This window comes from Diabrotica undecimpunctata, chromosome 2 (genome assembly GCF_040954645.1).
Source record: "Diabrotica undecimpunctata isolate CICGRU chromosome 2, icDiaUnde3, whole genome shotgun sequence".
NCBI lineage: Eukaryota > Metazoa > Arthropoda > Insecta > Coleoptera > Chrysomelidae > Diabrotica > Diabrotica undecimpunctata.
In genome coordinates, this window is record NC_092804.1 from 2,371,628 (window position 1) to 2,393,873 (window position 22,246).

The 22,246-nt window shown below is 31.9% G+C and overlaps 1 protein-coding gene across 3 annotated transcripts; it reads left to right on the forward strand.

The window, feature by feature from the left end:
* Positions 1-232: 232 nt before the first annotated feature.
* Pex14 (peroxisomal biogenesis factor 14) lies at positions 233-21,464 on the forward strand. 3 transcript variants are annotated; one of them, XM_072522060.1, is made up of 6 exons: positions 233-446; positions 497-811; positions 9,372-9,598; positions 10,013-10,216; positions 14,888-14,934; positions 14,989-21,464. In XM_072522060.1, the coding sequence occupies exons 1-5, from the start codon at positions 390-392 to the stop codon at positions 14,907-14,909; spliced, it is 825 nt and encodes a 274-aa protein (XP_072378161.1). In that variant the 5' UTR covers positions 233-389; the 3' UTR covers positions 14,910-14,934; positions 14,989-21,464. The 3 variants fall into 3 exon arrangements, with proteins under 3 accessions (XP_072378161.1, XP_072378160.1, XP_072378162.1); XM_072522059.1 differs by lacking the exon at positions 14,888-14,934; XM_072522061.1 differs by lacking the exons at positions 14,888-14,934; positions 14,989-21,464 and having other exon boundaries at positions 10,013-10,220.
* The last annotated feature ends 782 nt before the right edge of the window (positions 21,465-22,246 follow it).

Below are 22,246 nucleotides of genomic sequence, written 5' to 3' on the forward strand. Positions count from 1 at the left end.
ACTCTTCTTCTTTTTAATAACCAACTTTATAAACTTGAAATTACTTTAATCTTTAAAAGTAGTTATGTATAAATTTACAATTCACAACTTTAAAATAAGTAAATATCATTAAAAAACTATTAGTATATGTAAGATACGTGATAGATTAGAAAGTAATTCTATTATCGGATAAATGTACTTTGATTTATTGCATTTTACAGTAACTGTATAACTATTATCTTGTTTGAAAGATCTTTAGGTCATTTATTTTATGGCTAACTTTGTGTCGCTGTTTTTCTGTCAATCGGAATGTCTTGAATAAAAAACTTATCAACTCATATCAACTTTATTAACTAAAAATTGGACTTTGAGAACGGGACTACGGGTCTCTAAAATACATTAGTGTAACAATGGCTTCCACTGCGGTAGACGTACCAGCTGAGAACTCAGCAGTTAGGGAGGATATGGTAAGTTGTTTTTAAATTATTGTCCCCTTTTTTTACAGTATCTGTTCAAGGTCCAGACAGCTATAAAGTTTCTAGAAAATCCTAATGTAGTAAATACACCCCTTGCTCAAAAACAGAAATTTCTACAGAGGAAGGGTCTGACTGACAGAGAAATACAGTTAGCTTGTGAGAAAGCAGGGGCTTATGCTGTACATGAACAACAGAACCGTCTTCCTCCCCCGTTACCGCAACCTTCTAGTGCAATAAGTAATTATCCTATGTATGGCCAACCACTGCAGCTCACACTGTTTGACAGAATTAGGGAGGTGGTGCATAATATTGCTTTATTTAGTATTGTTGCATACATAATTCACAAGTTTTATGAGGTAAGAAAATATACATACATTTATCATAGTTCATTGTTTAATAAAACTAGTAGACAAGTAATTAACAATAAGTGGTAATAATTCTGTAAAGGTAAGTAATTTATTACTTTAATTTAATTCATATACCTTGTACTGGGGAACAAAGTAATAACCAAAATATTCTTCTGGATTTCTGTGGCCTCGTGTCTTATCTGCCGGCCAGAAAAATCAAATATTCAAATTGATGTATTGGTAATTACTTACATTAGTGAGAATAGTTGGATTAGTCTGAAATTTGGACAGTGGATTATGTTTTATTTTTTATTCACTTTTCAATCTATACATTTTTTTACGCTGAGCTATAGTTTTATTGTATTTATTTAAAATGCAGGAAAAATATTTACAATTGTAAAAAAAATAAAACCCATCACATTGTTTAAACATTACAGATATTCCAACTAATTTAAAATTTAACTGTTATATAATAATATTTATTGTATTCTAGTTGGCAGTACTCATCTAACTAAGACTAAGTAGCTAACCCTATGCACCATAAATTATCAAGATTTTTTATCCCTTGTGTTTTGTGTAGGGTATATTGAGTAAATTCATTCTTATGCTAATAAGGCTTTATGCTAATTGGGCTAATAATGAGAATTTTTCTCATGGGAGAGAGAAATATACTTAATTGATACTATGTACCAAAAGGCAATAGACCAAAGTCTTTTAGCCATTTATCTCATGGTTTGATATAAAAATTTATTATATGAAATGTGCAGTTTGGGATAAATATTGTGTATTTCTTGTGTAGAATCATCTTTTAATAGCTTAACAAGGTAAATTTAGTATACAGCAATATGTCAATTAGTTTGTTTTTGATACTAATATTTTGTTAACAATGAAAAAAAGTAGGAATCTGCTTTTGTATTGTCACTCATTAAAAATTTAAAACTGCCTCAGAGCAGGAACTGAATTGTTGACATTCAAATAATTTTTGGTGCTGTTTTTTAGCCTTCAATGAAATCTGCTTCATTTTCAGAAACTAAGGAACTGTGGAAACAATGGATTTTGTTTATAATTTGCCATTGAGATTTGCTGTGTCATATATTTTGGGATTATCTTAATTGACTACTTTAAAAAGAACAATCAACAACAAGTAATATGCCAAATTATTTGTTGCATTAAAATCGTAGGGAAACAACAGCATTTGGTTAAGAAGAAAGTATAATTATCTCAGTATAATGTCACTCTATACACTCCATTCTACAAATCAGACCGAAAAAATGGTAAAGCTGAAAATTTGGTTTGAAAAAAAAAAGATATGACTGTGCTGTTTTTAAACTAAGAGTTAACTCAGAAGACAGATTCACACCCAATAATGTCACTAGAAAAATCACCAAATTCATCTTTTTTAGTTGACCATCTCTGTTTTGACAGTATCTAGTAATCAGTATTGAACAACTTCACAGATCAAAAACTTATTCAAAACTCCTTAAATGACCCAAATCCACTCAGCATTTAGAGAAGAACAGTTACCAGTAGTACTAAAAAACAAAAAATTGCTGATATAACTTATGAATTTTAAATGTCAATAATGTCAAAATTTCATAATTTAGTGGAGTAAACTTGCCTGTGGCTGAACCAATTACAAGCAAGCATTACAGAGCAGTTAATTTGAACTACTCCTCCTAGTTTAAAAACAAGGTATAGTTGTACCATTTACATAAATGGATCAAATCAGTCACTTACTTTTGAAATAACTACAATATAAAGTGTTTTTGTTTGCAAATATGAGGCTGGTGAAAAGCTTTTTCAATTATGATTTGGCGATGATACAAAACATGAAATTTAAAGAAAAGGAATCTGATATATGTACATGATTTGTTGATTTGTTAGGGAAACAGAAGGTATAAGGAGAATATCACCCCATTTAGAGAGAACTGTTGGATGATGAAACAAAATTTTATCATTATAATTGAGAGAAATAATTAAAAAGATCATATTTTAAACTTTAAAATAATTCAGGTATCTAGAAAGTTTTTTAGTTAATATACACCCATAGAAAGAAAACCCACATGTCTCTTGTAGAAAATTCGGTGTTTTGTTGTTCGTTACAATTAAGTACAAATAAATGCAATTTTTTGAATAGTTACTCATGATTAAAGTATTTGAAATAAAATCTTATCTTTTAAAACATTTAAAAAACTGTAAAATGGCATTAAAATTGCTAAAAGTAATGTGTTGCTTCGAAAACTGCAAAATAATGCAAAATCATTAATTATTTATTGTTGTTTTATAAAAATCAATTTACATCTTTGATTTTGGCTAAAGTTGGGACTTGTGATTCTCAACAAACTCTTAAACTTGGTTTGAAAGTTATTCAATTTGTTTATCTCAGAGATCTTTTTTACAATGACATTAGTTAAAAAATAATAAAGATACAGTTATTTTATAAGTATCATATGAAATAGGAAGGGTTGTTCCATCAATATGTAGCAAAAAATGAGAAAAATCATTTATTTATTACAAAATGTTAATTTTGTTATGTTTGTATGTAAATGTTTGTTTATAACAATTCAAATAAGTAATTAATGTAATTTTAAATTAAAGATTCCAAGGTTTTGTATATAAATTGTGAAAAATATTGCACATTAACCAGTGAGTGCACATGAGGCTCAAATTAATACTAGTCGGAGTGAATGGAGTTGTTGGTGGACTTTGATTCTTTTTTTTAATTTGCATTTACTTTTTGCTTATCTTAATAGGTTCATAAATGTATTAACAAATTAAGCATAATTTGTTTAAACACCTTTACCCAAGAAATCAATACTTTTTATAACATCATTAATATTAACAAGGATAGAAGTGTCACTTGAAGTGACAGCTTTACCCTAGAGATGAGCCACAGTAGACCTCTTAGATCAAGTTGAAGGGTGGTTAAGTCCTCACTCATGTTGAACCTAACTTAATCTCATACTCTCCACTAATTGTTCCATATTCATTTTGTTATGTACACTTCATATAATTCAAACCAAAAATATTCTTACATGCAATTTAATTTTTTTTTAATTACACCTTACAGATTCAAAAATCTTGTGACTAAATACAATACAAATATCTGATCTGGTCTCTGTTTGCTTCATATGGTAACAATAAAATTATTGGTGAACTCCATACTCCATACAATACTCCAAAACAGTCAAATTCGTCACACTCTCAAGTGTGCCAAAATCATTGTAATTGTATAACCAGGCAAGCCAAGCAATAGTCCATGTTATGAGTATTACATCAGATGACAGCTGAAATATATTTTATTATCTAAAATTTATAACAGCACATTCACTTTCATGTTAGGTTTCATTTAACATTTTGTCACGAGCTGGTCTAAATGTGCCAAAATCATTGTATTGTATAACCGGACAAGCCAAGCAATAGTCCATGTTATGAGTATTACATCAGATGACAGCTGAAATATATGTTATTATCTAAAATTTATAACAGCACGTTCACTTTCATGTTAGGTTTCATTTAACATTTTGTCACGAGCTGGTCTAAGTGTGCCAAAATCATTGTATTGTATAACCAGGCAAGCCAAGCAATAGTCCATGTATGAGTATTACATCAGATGACAGCTGAAATATATTTTATTACCTAAAATTTATAACAGCATGTTCACTTTCATATTAGGTTTCATTTAACATTTTGTCACGAGCTGGTCTAAAGATATTGAATTGCAATAAATAGTTATCAGATGTCAAACCGGGAGTGAAGGTGTGCATGTGAATGTTTAGAGGTATTGGGAGGTATAGCTAGATGCGGTTCAATGTATTCGTTTAGGATTTTGTGGAATATATGTAAATGAAGAAAACATGTTGTCCATATTTGAAAACATGTATACCGCTACAGCAAAAATTTGTGTTTACAAATAAAAATGCCCCTATCCAAAACAAACGCCCCTGTGAATATATTGTAGCAGAAGAAAATATGACATAAAGTGAAGTATATGACAAAAAACAGGATGGTATATATTTTTATATATAATTTTTATACACTAGGATGCAAAATTAACCGGACACTCAGACTTTTTTGTTTTTTGTTGGTGTTTAGATCAAAAGTTTGAATTGTATTTTATGCCTTATTAGCGATAACGTTTTTTTCTCGTTTGAACCTGTTTAGATGTTTTGTGCGAATAACAACACTTTTACACATGTTTTGTTATTAATGTGAAGTAGTGGCTTAGTGTTAATTTAAGTTTATTGTCGTACTGTACCTGATTATAAGTTCGGCTGTAGGTTTTTGTACTGTCTCCTGTGTAAAACTTGCATTAAAACAATTATGACACCAGAAGAAGTAGCACAAATATGGATTAAGGTTCAGAATACCTGTCACGGGACCTCTATTAACAACAGATCATCGGAGGCAACGTTTACACTTCGCTTGCGAACATCTTAACTGGGGTGTTGACAATTGAAGTGCTGTGCTTTTCACGGATGAATCAAGATTTAACAGATACTCATCAGATGGGCGCCCTAGGATATGGAGAAGAGCTGGTGAACGTTATCAGCAATGTTGTTTTACTCCAAGAGTTCAATCTGGTGTAGGTGATACAATGGTGTGGGAAGGCATTTCCCTAGCGGATCATATAGAACTATAGTTACAATTAAATGGGGCAATTTGAACGCTTAACGGTATATTCAGCAATGTTTAGAAGATCATGTAGTGCTATTTGCCCTGTTTGTTGGAGAAAACTTTCGTCTGATGCAAGATAATGCTCGTTTGCACATCGCAAGAATAACACGGGATTACTTGGATGAAGTTGGGATTACCATGGCCCCCGAGGAGTGCAGACTTAAATCCAATAGAGCATGCATGGGATATTCTGGAAGGACTTATACTCCAACAATTAATAGAAAAAAGAATAGCGGTTAGTACCGAAGTACATCTAGCCTTCATCGACCTAGAAAATGCGTATGATACAGTTCCAAGACTTAAATTGTGCCAAGCTTTACAACAACTCGACATTAGTCCATACCTTTTAGGAATAATCACAGAAGTATACAGGGATAACACTACTTATCTAAAAATCGGAATTAGACTATCAGAGCCAATAAAAGTAACTAAAGGACTAAGACAAGGATGCAGTATATCACCCTTACTGTTTAATTTATATATTGAGGCAGCCCTCCAAAATTGGAAAAACCACTGCCAGGGAATGGGAATCCCCATAGGAAATGACATACTGTTCTCCCTGAACTTTGCGAATGATCAAGTCGTCCTAGCTCAATATTTTTATGATCTAGAATTTATGGTAAAGCGTCTATACAAAGAATATGTAAAATGGGGGTTACAAGTCAGCATGAAGAAAACAGAATATTTAGTTATCAATTCAGATGCAAGGTTTGAAGTGTTGATAGACGAGGACGTGGAAATCAAACAAGTGGAAACATTTAAATATTTCATTAATTGATAAGAACGGCTTGGGAGAAACCGAAATTAAAAACCGAATTAATCAGGGACGTAAAATTGTAGGATGTGTGAACTCCTTATGGTGGGATCGCAACATTTCTAAAATGAACAAAATAAGAATAGGGCAAACCATGGTTGAATCAGTTCTTTGTTATTGCTGAAGTATGGACAATTAATGCAGACCTGAAGAGAAGATTGTTGGTAGTTGACATGGATTATTTGAGAAGAAGTGCTAGAAAATCAAGGCTGAAAAGGAAGACCAACGAATCTATAAGAAATAACATGAATGCTACAGAAACGGTCATTGCAGAATAGAAAAAAGAGACACCTATGGAGAATGCCTGACGAACGTTGGCCCCAAAAACTTCACAGATGGAAGCCCCCTGGAAGAAAAAAAAAAGAGGTAAACCTCGACGCTCATGGAATGAAGGAAGCAAGCAGTTTGTGATGAATAGGAGCAAATCCCTCAAGCAGACTTTGCTGCCTTAATCCGAGGTATACCTGATCGAATGAGAGCCATAATTAGTGCTCGGGTAGGTACAACACTCTACTAAATATAGTTTTCCATAAAATATGTTTATATTTAAAAAATAATATTTTTTGTTGCTTTGCAGATTTTCAAATTTTTTGAATTGTTTATAGATTTTTCTGTGTAACATTCTTGAGTTGCAATAAATTTGACTTTTAAATTTTGTTTATTATTAAATACTCAATTGGGAACATTTTTAAACTTTTTTAAACGGCAGTTTTTAGGAAAAATCTGAGTTTCCGGTTAATTTTGCACCCCAGTGTATATACTTTTTGTTATACCTTCACTGTAAATGCAATCTATAAATTGGGCCATAAAATCTAGATCTTTACTTATACTTTGTTCAATTTTAGTTCTTAAAGAACTTTTTAAGATCTTCAACTTCTATTTGAATCATTTTTCTCTAAAATAAGAAAAGTTTTATATACTCCATTCGCTTAGCTCGGGCATATTTTGACAGATTCATTGTCGGAAACCTACAACACAACAATTCCTACTTCTCATTATTAATAGCTCAAGTATACTACTATTGCAGACTTCTTTCTTTGAAAAAAGAAGAATTATTCTAAATAGTGGAAGTGTATACTAAACCTATCAAATTTTGGGTAGTATTTATTTAAAAAATATATTTTATTTGTTATAATTTAAGATAACTATTTATTATATATGGTGCAAATAAATAACTCAAAGTTCTATTTTATTTACTATTTAGTTTGTTTACTATTAATATTGGCTATGAGTACGTGTGCTTGGTTGTATAGTAATTTCCAGCTACTTCGAGTCTGTCAAAAAGTAACTAACTTCGCAAAAAAATAATTTCTAAATTCACTAGACAGTTGGGACTGGAGATAGCGAACCGAGTATAGCAAAAAATGGTTTTTTTCATGTTTATAATTATTGTTTAATAAAAACAAAGCAAAATAAGCCGTACGTCTTCAAGGAGTTGTAATCAGCTATCACAGACAAGATTTGTACGTGAAATCGATGTTATTATATAGTCATTGCAGTTTTGTTGTTCATATTTATAATAATTTATAATTCAGTACACATGAGGCGATAACGCACACATAAATAGAAATATAGAAATTCATTTATCATATAGCTTATCTTCTAGTTTTAAAAGTTATGTAATCCACACTATGTCATGAAATATATAATTTTTTTTAAGGTGTTAACCCTTTTATCTTTCACCACACGGGGTCTACGACCTTAAATTTGAAAACTGAATTAAACGATACTAAAAAAGTTATCTGTGTTTTGATAACGACAGAAAAGTGTTACAACAACGGCCATTTTAGTTAATGGATATTCAGAAACACTGATAATGTGACTAATATTATGTACTAGTTTACAAAATTAAGAAAACAACGTTTTAGACAAAATTTCTACCTTACATACGAAACTTTCTCGTGTCTCTGATTGATTTATGATATTTTGAGTACTCTTCGATAACTTATTCTCTTCCAAGTGCTGTCTTCTCACGGATATTAGATATCAACTTGACTCTTGATTTTCTCAACTCTCAACTTGATTTATTTTATCCAGTTTCTTCCAATTTTTTTTCACGTAGTATCTATATCTGTTTCAAGTGTCTTGTTTTTGACATCGATTAAATTTTTGTTCACATATTCTATTATACTTAATTCTTTTTTTTTTGCTACTAATGGATTAGATTAATTGGTTTGAGTCTAGTCATATATACATATCCATCATTATTCAACGGTAAAACCCTTTGCTACATAAAAAAAATTTACAGTTAATTAAATATTGATATAACCTATACTAATTCTAAAAATATAAAATACATAGCATAAAAATACAAAATACAGTTAAAAACACAAATACAAATTAATGTAATGACTGTAATTAAAGAATTAGCAGTTGAATGAACTAAGAAAAAGGTCTAAATGGCTCGTAAGCACCTTAACTGAATATTCCAATAATCACGTGAAATGCAAAAATCATTTCCTCTTCTGCGAAGTCTAGCCAACGGGTTATTCTACTCCTAGTTCGTAGCGTGATATCCATATGAAACAACTCTCTCTCTCTTGTGCGTAAATTTCCCACCTCAGATAGCAAATCCAGAATATCAGAACAATCCATAAGGAGTTAGGAGCTCCATAACGCACAGGAGCTTAGGGATCTGTTAGTGAGAGAGTGGAATAACATACCACATGTAATCCGGGGAAAAATTGAGAGTATGCCCCGTCGTCTGCAAGAGGTTATTAGAGCAAGGGGAGACAATAGACGATATTAGTTATTGAAATTTCACTGATTTTTATCACGTTCTGTATTTTCAATTTTTTTTTCGTATGTCTGTTTTATCAACAATTTGGTTAGTTTTCTGCTTTTTCAATAAAACGTTTTTTTTTTCGTTTAAAACAAACATTGATGACAAATAAAAAATACATTAGCTTAAAAATAAGGTTATTACTGCATCAGAGGCAAAAATATTCAAGAAATTTGAAATTTTCAAAATGACTCGGATTTTATGATCGCGAAAGTATTATTTATGTAGTACAAAATGCTGAATATTTCTAGTATTTATCTATATTTCAATGACGACATGTTATTAACTTCTTTTAGAGATATATAGCTCCGTTCTTATTCGGCAAAAAGAAAAAATCCATCGAAGATACCATTGAAGAACTAGACGGAAATATCAAAACTTCCGTTAGCGAACTGAAAGAAGATCTGCAGAGTGTTAAAATAGAAGTTGATAAGATTAGCAGCAGTAACGAAAGTCAAACTAATAGACAACTCGTAGAATTAAAGTCTGAAATTGCTAGTGTTAAAGGGCTTTTATTAGGCAGGTAAGATATACACCAAATACATATGTGCATCCTCACCCTACAACTCTTGGTCTGTTTTGGCTTTTCCACATCTTTCCATCGAGTGAGCTAACTTTTCACCTTGTTTCCTTTATTATTTCGTACAAAATTTTCAACTGGGGTCCTTCGGGGGGTATTCTTTCCATGTGTAGCGCCGATTTTACCAATCCAACTTTGTCTTTCTTTTCTATCAACTGTTGAAGTTCAAAATACCTTTCCTCACCGGTCCGTAGATCCTTTTCTTCAATTCTTTTCAGTGCCATGGTAAGTTTTCCATCTTGTTTCGTCTGAGATACCATCAAATAATATTTCCACCATCACTGAAAGATTCTTCATCATACATCAAAACATACAAGCCTCGCGTACAAAATAATCATTTTGCTTTGTAATTTCCAGAAAACAGTTTCCGTCGGTAGCAAACAGTCCCGTAGTACCTCCATCTATTCCAGCGTGGCAAATGTCCAGCGTGCCACCTGATAACATCGATGAGCATGATGACCACGAAGAGAGGAAGGAAGATTTAGAAGAATTAGGCTCAGGGTCCGGATCTTCGGAACCAGAACATGGGATGAAAACGAGCGAATCTAGTTTAGAAATAATGTAAGTAATCAAAATCGTAAATAAACACCGCATTTCTTAAGGTTTGACAGATCTCTTACCAAAATATTTTCCATCATATGTACCTTCTTATTTGAGTCAAAAATAACACTCAAATTTTCAAGAACATCTTCTATTTTTAATGTTTTATTAGTCTACTTATTAAAATATTTTCTCAGAATATTGATTACTGTCTGTTTACTTAATCTAAAGCTGTTAAAACAACTTTTATCATTACGAAAATTTAAATGGTTGATACTCCCTCAAATATTCTATTCTCGTACTAAGTTCATAAATATCTTCTAATTCCGGATCAATGTCTCTCATCCACAATAAACACTAAAAAACAATATTTATTTTATATATTTGATTTCGCGTTAACCTACAACATATAACAAACTGCAATAAACACAATTTATCCTCCAGATAACTTCTTATTCGGTACTTTATTTGGCTAATAAATATTTGACATTTTATCTGCCAGATAAGTTTATTCACTACTGAAAAGACGCTACTTTTTTATTTGTCGGATAAACCTCCGGATATATAATTAACAGGAGGTGAAAAGACTGGATCTAAACCAAGTAAATATAAACTAACATAAAGCTTTAAATTATTTTGCTTAAGGTCCATGCTCGAAAATCCTAACGGTGGATTTCAGTGGGCTATCTCTATGTCACAAATTTCTTTCTGTACGAAAACAAAATCTGTCCATGAAGTAATGTTCTAAGCGTCGTTCAGATATCTCTCTCAAGTGTAGGTCAAAAATGCTTTCGTCTTTTACTCGAGCCGATTATACAACCGGGACATCCCGTGAAGTGACAGGTTTGGGGCTACACAATAAAACCATAATTTTGGTAAGAACCAGTTGCAATTTTGCTATATTTTGTAATATATTATTTAAATAATTTATCCGTGAATTATATGATACTGCTGCCGCCAAACACCTTAACTGATAGGCATCTCTCTTGGTGTGATTTACACGTTTACCTGCAACAAATTTTGCAATAACAGAATGAAAGCTTTCGGCGTTATTATTGGTGGCGCTTTTTATCAAATTTGTTACATAATACAAGGCTTATTTTTTAAGTAAGTACCGTTTTGCGATTCCGCCGCCGCAGCGCTACGGTCGGCGTTCCGCGCATGAGCGCTGGTTACCTACATCTCTTGTCTACGCACTGATGCCATTACAGTCTTGATTCTTCATTGTATACTTGTTTACTCCAGTGTTTAAGATGCCTCCAATAATCGTGAGTCACGCTGATTGTGAAGTACGGGCTGTTATACGATTTCTTAGTGCTAAAGGCGTAAAACCGATCGATATTCATCGTGAGATCGTTGAAGTTTACGGACAAAACATTATGAGTGATGGAATGGTAAGGAAATGGGTGAGAGCATTTAAAGATGGCCGCACAAATGTGCATGATGAAGAACGGAGTGGGCGTCCTTCGGTCGTTAATGAAAATTTGGTGCAGAAAGTGGACGAAAAGGTGAGAGAAAACAGACGCTTTACAATTTCATCATTGTCCGACTGCTTTCCTCAGTATTCTCGTAGTGTTTTGTATCGCATTGTTACCGAGAACTTGAATTACTGGAAATTGTGTTCACGTTGGGTTCCAAAAATGTTGACGGATTTGCACAAAACCCAACGTTTAGGCAGTGCATTGACTTTCCTTGAGCGGTACCACAGTGAAGGTGAAGATTTTTTAGACCAAATTGTTACTGATGACGAAACGTGGGTGGCCTACGTCACACCAGAATCGAAACAACAATCCATGGAATGGCGACATTCATCATCACCCAAAAGAGTGAAGTTTAAGCAAACAATTTCTGCCCGGAAAATCATGTGCACAGTTTTTTGGGACAGAAAAGGAGTATTGCTAGTGGAGTTTCTGCCTCGTAATGAGACAATCAATGCAGCGTCTTATTGTGAGACATTGAAAAAGACCTGGCAAGTTGAGTAAGGGTATCGTTTTGCTGCATGACAATGCCCGTCTACATGTGGCTAATCAGGCCAAAGATCTCATCAAATTATTTAAATGGGACACTCTAGATCATCCTCCATACAGCCCTGATCTGGCGCCCAGCAAGTACCATTTGTTCCAGCACTTGAAGAAACACCTGGGCGGTCAGTGTCTTCAAGACGATAACGAAGTCAAAACATTTGTGATGCAGTGGTTAACAAGTCAGGCGGCAGAATTTTATCAGGAGGGTATTCAAAAACTGGTGCCACGTTATGACAAGTGCCTCAATATTCACTGAAATTATGTAGAAAAGTAGATTAAGGTACAGGCTTTCATGTAAAAATAAAATTATTGCCATATCTGTGCACGTCTTTTTTTAATTCCAAAACGGTACTTACTTGAAAAACACGCCTCGTATATAAGCCTATTGCTGAATGATGTAATATCGGACGACAAACCACACTCTTGCATTTCAGGAATATAATTAATTTCCTGTCCAAATTTTGTTTTTTACAAAAATAAGCGGCACAATTTTTGTGATCGCCGAACACGTGATACGAAGTGTTTTCAATATCTTGTTTTCAACCAAGTATTTTTATATTGTCATTGGAATTGTTTTCGCGGTGATATTTGACAGCACAGTCAATTGCCGTTTGTAAGCGTTGTACGTTACTTTTTAGTACAGATCTTAATTGCAAAGGAATAGGTTTTCCCGCAGAAATGTATTTTTTGAGGATTGTTTTCTTAGTCGATTGACAAAATTGCGTAAAAAAATGTTTTTTGCACTCGATTTTCCCAATAAAAAAGTAATTGCCGTACGGCTTGGCTTCACATATTTTTTTGTGTGTATTGTTGTCAGTGTTATCATCAATAAAATATTTTAAGTTATTCATTTGTATGCTCTGTTTAAAGCCTTCTACAACAATTGCACTTTACATCGCAGTCGAAGTACCGTTATAAACACAACAATACTGTTTTTTATGCCTCAGTGCAATAGCTTATCAGTCCTTTTTACTACAATACAAGCCACACCCGAATTGGCCGAAAATACAGACTTATTTGATCTTTGTGCCCATGCACCATCAGGTATTACAGTGATAACAGCTTTGTTATCTTCTGGATCAACTTCATCCCATTCTCGTGCTAGACTTTCTTCGTCTTTTCCGGCAGCTAACATTAATTCCATGGGTGTATTATAAAAATTGTCCATGAGGTTCTCTTCTATTTACTGCAAAATATTTGGGTATTACACCGAGCTCATGTAAAGAAGAAAAGAGAAGAATTCTGGTTGAAATACAAAAAAAAATGTATTAACTGATTGGACCAACTTCTACGCTGTTCCTACATAATACATTATTATTATATAAGCAAATAGTGAAACAATAGTATTGTTATAAAAACAGTTATAAAAATTTGGAAGGAAAATGCCGCAAATTACAGAAAATATTTCCATTCAAACATTCAATCTATTCAAAAAAAATTTCTATACATACAATTTCGTTAATTGTCGTCGACCTTTCGTGAGGCATATAAACGTCTTCGTGATCTACCCATTGTAAAAACTGAACACTCTGGTTTGTCAATAGTCTGAATCTGAATAAACTTTGTCCATTTAATAAGTATTAAATTCTCGTTTTCGTTTCAACACTGACCTTTTCGGTCAGGTCATCGTCTTTCTCCAGTAAGAAATCTTAGTTTGCTTTTTTCTTTCATTACCTTATTTTTTTCGCCTTAATCCTTCATTTGTACCAGACTAACCAGACATATATTATTTTTTAGCTTCTTTGCAGATTTTATTTCGACGTCCTTTTTTAGGTGCTTTTGTATAAAATCTTTTACGTTATTTTTTAAGTGTTTCATCTGCTTCGACTATTGGTAGACCCGTAATTATTATGTTATTTCTTTTCATCTGTTTTTCAATTCTTTCTACTTTGTTTTGAATCTGGGTTAATTTCTTTTTTGTTTCTTCTAATTCTTGCTTTATCTTTATATTTTCTTTTTTCAGCGCTATCATCTCTTCTCTATATTCCTTATTTTCAATCCTGATTTCTTTCAGTGCCCCATCATCTTCTTGAACATACTCATAACGTCGTCCTCATCCTCTGAATCTTCTTCCTTAGTTTTATTTTTGCTTGGGGTTCTGGCAATTTTTTTTTGCTCTGCAGGAAAGGTGAAGTTGACCCTCTATCTTTTCTCTTCCTTCCTTCTGACGCGTTATCATCACTGTCCGTGTGCATCAACTCTGTTTCTAAGGACCGCGAAAGGAACTAGATCTGCTTCAACCGCTCAAAAATCCAGTTTCTGTCAGTCCTCAGTTAGCAGGATTATTTTTATCTTTGGCAACGTCGCAAAACTAACGGACAGAGTTCCACCAGTATGACTGTTTCGAATTGTAAATAACTGTACTTACTCTCGTCACTTTAAAGATTAGTTTTTACTGAAAGCGAGTTTTTTTTTCAGAAATTTCTCACTGCGGTATTACGAAGCCATTTTTAAAGTCACATATTATGTAAACAAACCGTAAATTATTTTTCGCTACTAATCGCGATATTTGGGATTTTAGTAGGAGAAAAATAAATTTACTTTTATCTGCTTAGTACACCGTTGCCGATTTTCGATCACAAAATTTTTTTTTTTAAATGTTTTTTTACCATTTACGCTTTTTTTAACAAATATTTTTATTTACCTTTTCAACTTTTATTTTTTACAGAACACACGATGAGCAATATTAAATCATGCCGTACTTTTCAAACAAAAGTAATTATTTCGATAAAGTAGTAACCATCAAATTGACTATCGCCTTTATTTCAGATATTCCTCAAGAGATTGTGATTCGGAGTCCTGCCATAGCCGGAAAAGTACCAAGGACGACATCGATAAAGACTAGGATATTCCATTTCAGCTCAACTTCAATTTTTAGATACTTATTTTAATAAGTTACCTTTTATATTTATAGATATTAAATGTTATATTTATTTTTAACATGACAACAGTTTTTTTTGATGAATTTACGCCCAAAATGATATTTTACCACCATTTTAAAATTTGTTAATTGAGTGTGCACCAGGATTTGGCTTTGTGCTTTAGATAGAATTATCTCGACTTCTGTGGTTTTTGTTTGAATTGTCGACTCACACAGGTTAATTTATTTTTCGAGAAAACGAGAAAACCATTTAGTAACACATAACAACGCAAGGGATATGCATCCCCGTCCGTCGATTTTTGTTTTGTTTACGTATACCCCGTTCATTTCTTATAGCAAAACTCAATAAAAATACACTGACCATTATAAGGCGGTTCATTTGTATCGGTTTTTAATAATGTGAATAATTGTTTGTGGTTGAATTAAAAATAAAAGCACATTTCTTTAAAAAGATAAAACAAAAAATATACTCTTATTGAAAAAAAAAATAAGAAATAATTCTTTATGCCCTACAGAAATGATTCAAATATTTGACGTTCTACGGCTGAACAGTATCCCAATCTGTCATAAAAACTTCTGCGAAAAGATATAAGAGTTTCTGCTGTAATAGAATTAGAAACTTCTCTTATTCAGTTTCTTAATTCATCCAAATTTTGGGCTCTAGTCTCAAATGATCGTAGATGATTATTTTTAAATGTCCCCAAAAAAGAAGTCCATGGGTGTAAGATCTGGAGATCGCGCAGGCCACTTAATATCCAGATTTACATCAGGAAGATTGAGAATAGCGGAAAGAACATGATTCTGTAACAAATGGTGGTATACTCTACTATTCAAGTTGCCCTCAATAAAAAATGGACCTATTATGTGGTCTTCTAAAATGCCAGTCCAGACGTTAACTTTTTGAGGACGTCGAGTTCGGTAAACAACACTTCTGTGCTGGTTTTCCCTCGTCAAATACCTCGTAATGGAAGGATTGTGTCTCTCTACTAACGAAACAGAAGATTCGTCAGTAAATAAAATGTTTTTAATAAAATTGGGTTCATCATTAGCCTTCGTTATTACAGTTTCTCAAAACTCCACTCTTCGAAAGTAGTCGTCTGGATAAAGCTGCTGCTTTTCCGAATACTTAAAATTCTTGTAACCGTGCTTTTTCCATACTTTCGTTACAGTAACATTGCCAACATCTAACTCTCTAGCAACGCTTCTACTTGAATGTGTTGAATCTACTTCTATTGTGGCACAAATTTTTGTATCCCCGTATTCTCTTTCCTCAACTTTTTCTAGTGACACTTCTTGAGCGTGACATTTTCTGCAATTTTTGAGGCAATAACAACTCTCAAAATTTTTAACAATATTATGAACTGACTGTATGCAAGGAATTGGTCTCCCCTCGAAAAACACAGCAAATAAATCTACACACTGTTCAAACAATCAAAATAGAACAATCTACTGTGGGTGAGTCTACAATAAAGTTTTTTCCATCATGTTCGGGTAAATAATCCATTCCATGCAAAAGTACTTCAGTAATTGATCTCAATTGGAAATTTTGTGTTGAAGAACACGATGAGTTTGGAGAATTATCCAGTGTGATAGAAAGACGACCCTTCTTTTCTGGTACTGTTTTTTTTAGCCAAAATTACAGCTTTTGCAATTTAACTACGAATTTTCAGTAAGTCCATGATACCCTTTTTTTGAATAACCCAATTGAGAAGCTCTAACCAGGCGTTTACACAGGCTAAGCCTATAGCGTGTTTAAACATTCTGAGGGTAAATGTACTAATTATTTCACAATTTGAAAAATCTATTTAATAATTCCTTACTCTTGGATAATGGGTATTATCCATCATAGTATGTATACACACATATGTTTTTATTTCATTATTATTTGTAGCCTGAACTTGATTAGCATATAAATTAGTAAAATTTGCCATTGAATGAAACAAATCGTCAGTAACGTCCTGGGAAAAAAAGAACATTGGACTTCCAGTTCAGTTACTTCATCTATTTCATGCATATCTTTTTAATGCCATTTTATATTTGACGTAACATACATAACATTTGCTCTCCATGTTACATTTTTTTTTAGTTGATTATTTTCAAAAAAAAGTATCAATTCTTTTCATTTTTTACATACATTCCTTTTACCTTAAGCTTTTTCTGCCAATTCCTGGTTTTCTACAAGGTTTTTCTCTTTATTCTCTTCCTTTTTGAATAATTCGGTCTGTACCACATCTAAGAGGAAAAATTTTGTCAATATTCAAATTTTGAATGTGTTGCCTCTGTGAGTCCATTTCAAACAGGTAAAAAAATAAGAATAAGACTTACAATCTATTTAATTCTACCACCAACGACCGGTTGCGCATATTACAATTTGCTATGCATCTTCAGGTTTTACGGTACATGGTAAATTAAATGCTGAAATTACAAAAACCCGCATTAGGGTGCGTCTAGTAAAGAAATACAGTAATTATGCCAATATTATGTCTGTGATTATTAATATGAATTTAATTGATTAAAGCAGAAGCAAGTGGCACAAAATAATCTAATAAATTGAAATTAAATTAGTAAATAATCAATAAATACTACTTACCTGCCGGTACAAGAATTATTATTTAGTGATTTAGAAAACATAGTTCAAACTATCATGGATTAGCTAGTGATGGGTGATCGTCGGTTTTATTGTAACTATTTGACAATTAGAGGGGAGAGATACTAACAAATAAACTAGGAAACTAATTCCTAGAATTAAATAGATTGTAAGTCTTATTCTTATTTCTTTTACCTATTTGTCAATATTGTTACGACACATCAAAAATAAGATTCAAAGTACCTTCAATTGTTACAATGCCAGACTCCCAGCCATAATCTCCAGAACCATCACTACTTTAGTTTATACAATAAACAAAAATGCAAGTTATGCTTACTTAGTGTACTTACGTTCTTAGTCCGAAATATCAAGAAAATGTGTTCAAAATCTATTTTTTTCACTTTAACTAAAAAACAGATTAGTTTTATCTAACAAATGAACTACAGATTCAGACAAATTTTTACCCCTTACCAGTGCAGAAATCTGCAAAACTTCATATAATTTTTCTACTATCATAGAGGGCAGCACGTTTTTATAAATAACCTCTGGGATATAAGGAATAACAATGACAGTTAAAACTGCTGTTATTATTTCTAAATGTATGCAAACTAATTTAGGAGTTGATTATGGTGATATATAGTTGGTTATGGATACACATGGTGACCGAAATGTAAAAAACTTGTGGATGGTATATTCTTGTGAACCCGTCATATCGTTTCCTCAAACGTTCATTATATATACTGCCGTAATTTTTAAATTAACTGTACCTAAAGATGAAATTACAATTAACTTCTGCAAACTAGGGATTTTGTTGATATTACAGTAACATGTTGTCATTTTGGTAATGAAAAATTAGTTGTCACTTAATAGATGGGAAAATAGGTTTACGTGTCATTTAATAGAAGACAGTAGTGATGTATTAAATGGCGATGGATGCGCGTTTGCTGAATTTAAGAAAAATCTGTGCAAAACATTGAAAACGACTTTTGTGATTATGCAGGAAACATCGAAATACGAATCACGTGGTATTGTCTAGCAAAGCTGCCCCTCCTAGTAAATATTTTGGCCTTGTTTGACCTTCAATCATGACTGTATAATGTCATAGTGTCTTAACAATATAATTATACTATTTTTAAACTGTTTGCCCTTGTGTCGGACATTCTCCATATATTGTTGGATAGTTAATTTTGACGAAATGCCCCTGAAGATGCCCTAGGAGCGTAAGTACTTGAGCAAGATTTAATAAAAAACTGTGCTCGATATCTGCCTTTTATTTAATTAAAATATAAAAAGGTATTTGTTATTGATTAGAGATATTAGTAAAATTTTGTTTATGTTACATTAGCTTTTCCTATTCTCATAATTTTCTACACAAAAAAGAATGAAGAAAACTACGATTATTTTAATTAAATTTTAATATGAAGAATCAGTAAACATTTGAAATTAAGTAAAAATGTGTATAGTAAGATAAATACACTTTTTAGTGTTTAAATCTATTTTCAATATTTAGTCAATCAATATTAGGAAACAAGACTACACTACACTACACGACTACACTACTACACTATTTCAAATGTATATAAAACTAAAAAACAACACTCAAAATCAAAACATCAACTTAACCTCAAAGGTAAATAAACAACAACACGATACAAAAATTATATCGAATGATCCAATCATCTAATCCGAAAATTAGAATTTGTGAAACTTTAACTAATAACTAATATCAATTTGCGTTGAAGAATACGGCCGATTGAGAGCGAACTGTACCGATCGTAAGTTCCAGTACTTGGCATCACTGGCAACAATGTCGCTGTTCAGAGAATTAAATTTCGAGAAAATTGAAATATGATCTACGTGCTGCCATCTGCTTAAAGAAGTGTTAAACCAAAGAATATAGACGCTTATAGAAGAGCAGTTCAAATGGGCGATTTGGTTACGGTTTATACTTCAAAAAACTCCTCCTGAGGGTGGCTGCATAAACTCAAAGCACAATATAGAAGTTCCTCAAAGGAACATCCTTCAATCATAAAAATTTCATAATGAAATATGTAGTTAGGGGGTAGTGGGAAAGGAGTATGAACGGGTAACTTTGCATTTACGCCTAAACAAATTTCGATGCCATTGATTTGCAAACTGTCTTTTTTTTTTGTTTTTTCACAATAAAATCTTTATTTTTAATATATTAAATTGTTAAATTTTTAATTTTAAAACTTAAAAATGTATGATATTAACAATATTCAAAGTATTTATTTTTTTAATTGTATAACTTTGAATTAAAAATAGGTTTGTTCCAACACAACGAAAAACCGTCACATAACTTTTTATTATACTGTTTTTCTGCCCAGAAAGTAACGAAACATTTTTAAAAAATTTCAATGTAAAACAAAGTATTCAATGAAACTTTTTACTAAATTATGAAATTTTCCATTTCGCCGAAACTTCCAATCTTCCATAATTTTTTAATAACAACAAAAAGCATTCCTGATTTATTTTTGAAATATTTAACAGTACTTTTTAATGAATAGTATATGTGAAAGTTTTTACGCTGTATATGGGTACTATTTAATCTTGTTTTAAAATAACAACTAGTATTATCTGAAACATAATTTCCACAATGAATGAATATTGGTGAAATTATTACAATACATGTCTTAAACTGATTTATACTTAAGATTTGTACATATTTCAATTAAAAATTTGAATCATAATTTTTCTAAAAAAATTAATTTATTAAAAGTTAAAATATTATTTTCTTTAAAAAATTTTATAAAACGCAAAAATTTAATCCTATTCTACGACCACGCGGCATCTACATATAAAAATATCTACAGTTGCATTTATTGCCCCACTCTTTCATATTTTAGAAGCAATAATAGAGCTGACATGACCGCTCCTTAGTGGTACCACGTGCGTCCCACCCTGTTTAACCTTTGCCGACTTTCAAAAATAACAGTGAACAATTCTTGTATAAGCGTCTATATTCTTTAATTAAACGTTAGTTTATTTGAATATCACCCATTTTAACTGCGGCGTGAACATACCCCCTTAATCAATTTTTCTATTGCTATTTTGTGTCATTTGTGGCTATATTTCTGTTACTTTGATACTACTATAAATGTACTCATCCAGAAGTTACTTGGGAAACATATTTGTAATCAATTATATATGATTACGTTTTTAACAAGTTTGCATTGTAGTATTCATCAATTTGTTTTGGCTTTGATATCCTTATTCTCACCTAAAGGCCATGCACGAATCGCATTCTACTTTCTCTACCACTGTTTTACGATTCTGCGGTTTAATATAATAATTTTATTAGAAAATACTAAAATTTTAATTCCAAAGCGGGTAGATGTCTGGATTTTTTTAAATATTAAATAAGTTCTGAAACCTTTTTTGTCAATAAACTATCATTCATGTTTCTGTGGAGTCTCTACATATGCTCAAAACCAGTATGTGAGATTATGTTGACTGGATGAAAATACACAGCTAAAAATGTACCAGAATTGACAATACAGTTATAGTTGACCATTGTGTGAAAAAGTGATGGGTAAAAATATTACAATTTTTCTACCACTGTTTTGTATAAATTGTGTATAATTTGTATTTTTGACAATTTACACGTGTTTTTAACAAGTTTGCATTGTTGTATTTGTATACTCATAAATTTTGTGGTTTGGTTTGGGCTTAAATTCAGAGAACTGACTATATGGTCACACGGTACAACCAAAAATGTTTTTAAATTATTTTGTTTAATAAAGATTTTTTGTTTGGCATTGTATATTTCTTATCCCTAATGTCCTGCTTTTATATTGAGTTTAGTTTTGTTCAGTATTAACACTTGTCGCACAGTTTTTGGCGATGGTAGGTAGCTGATCACTTCAAAGGAGCGAACATTTGGGGCGTAGGAAATTTCGACACTAAGCAGGTAGCGACTAAAATTTAATGGCAATTTTCGACACCAGCCCCAATTCCCGTTTTTATCTTACGGGTATATTCGACACCAAATAAATATAGCTGCGACATAAATAAAATACCATAATTAATTAATTTATTTATTTTAATAAAAGTAATGTGCATTTTATTTCTTTATAACTGTAATAATATCTAAATATAATACAACTAGTACCTAATTTTTGTACATTTTACCGTTAATATACTTTTATACAATGATTTATTTGCTATTATAGGAATGATAAGATACAGCTTTTATAAAATCTAACCTACGTATTTGTTGGGATCGTAGTTTATCCATCATTTTCTAAAAAAATGCCAATTTAGCCTTAACAGTAGTATCTTTGATTTTTGCTGGTATCTATTTATTTTGACATAAGTGTCTACTTGAAATTCTTTTAACTTTTCAATAAAAATAGAAGAATGTGTTGAATAAAAAGAAGAATTAAATCTCGAATGAAAGGATTCACAGGCATTTGTGGTCCTCGCAATAGACGGATTCTGATTAGACCATATGTGTGGTGGAAATAGAGCGCTATCGAAAATGTAATTTTCCAGTAAATAATCTGCATATATATATATATATATATATATATATATAT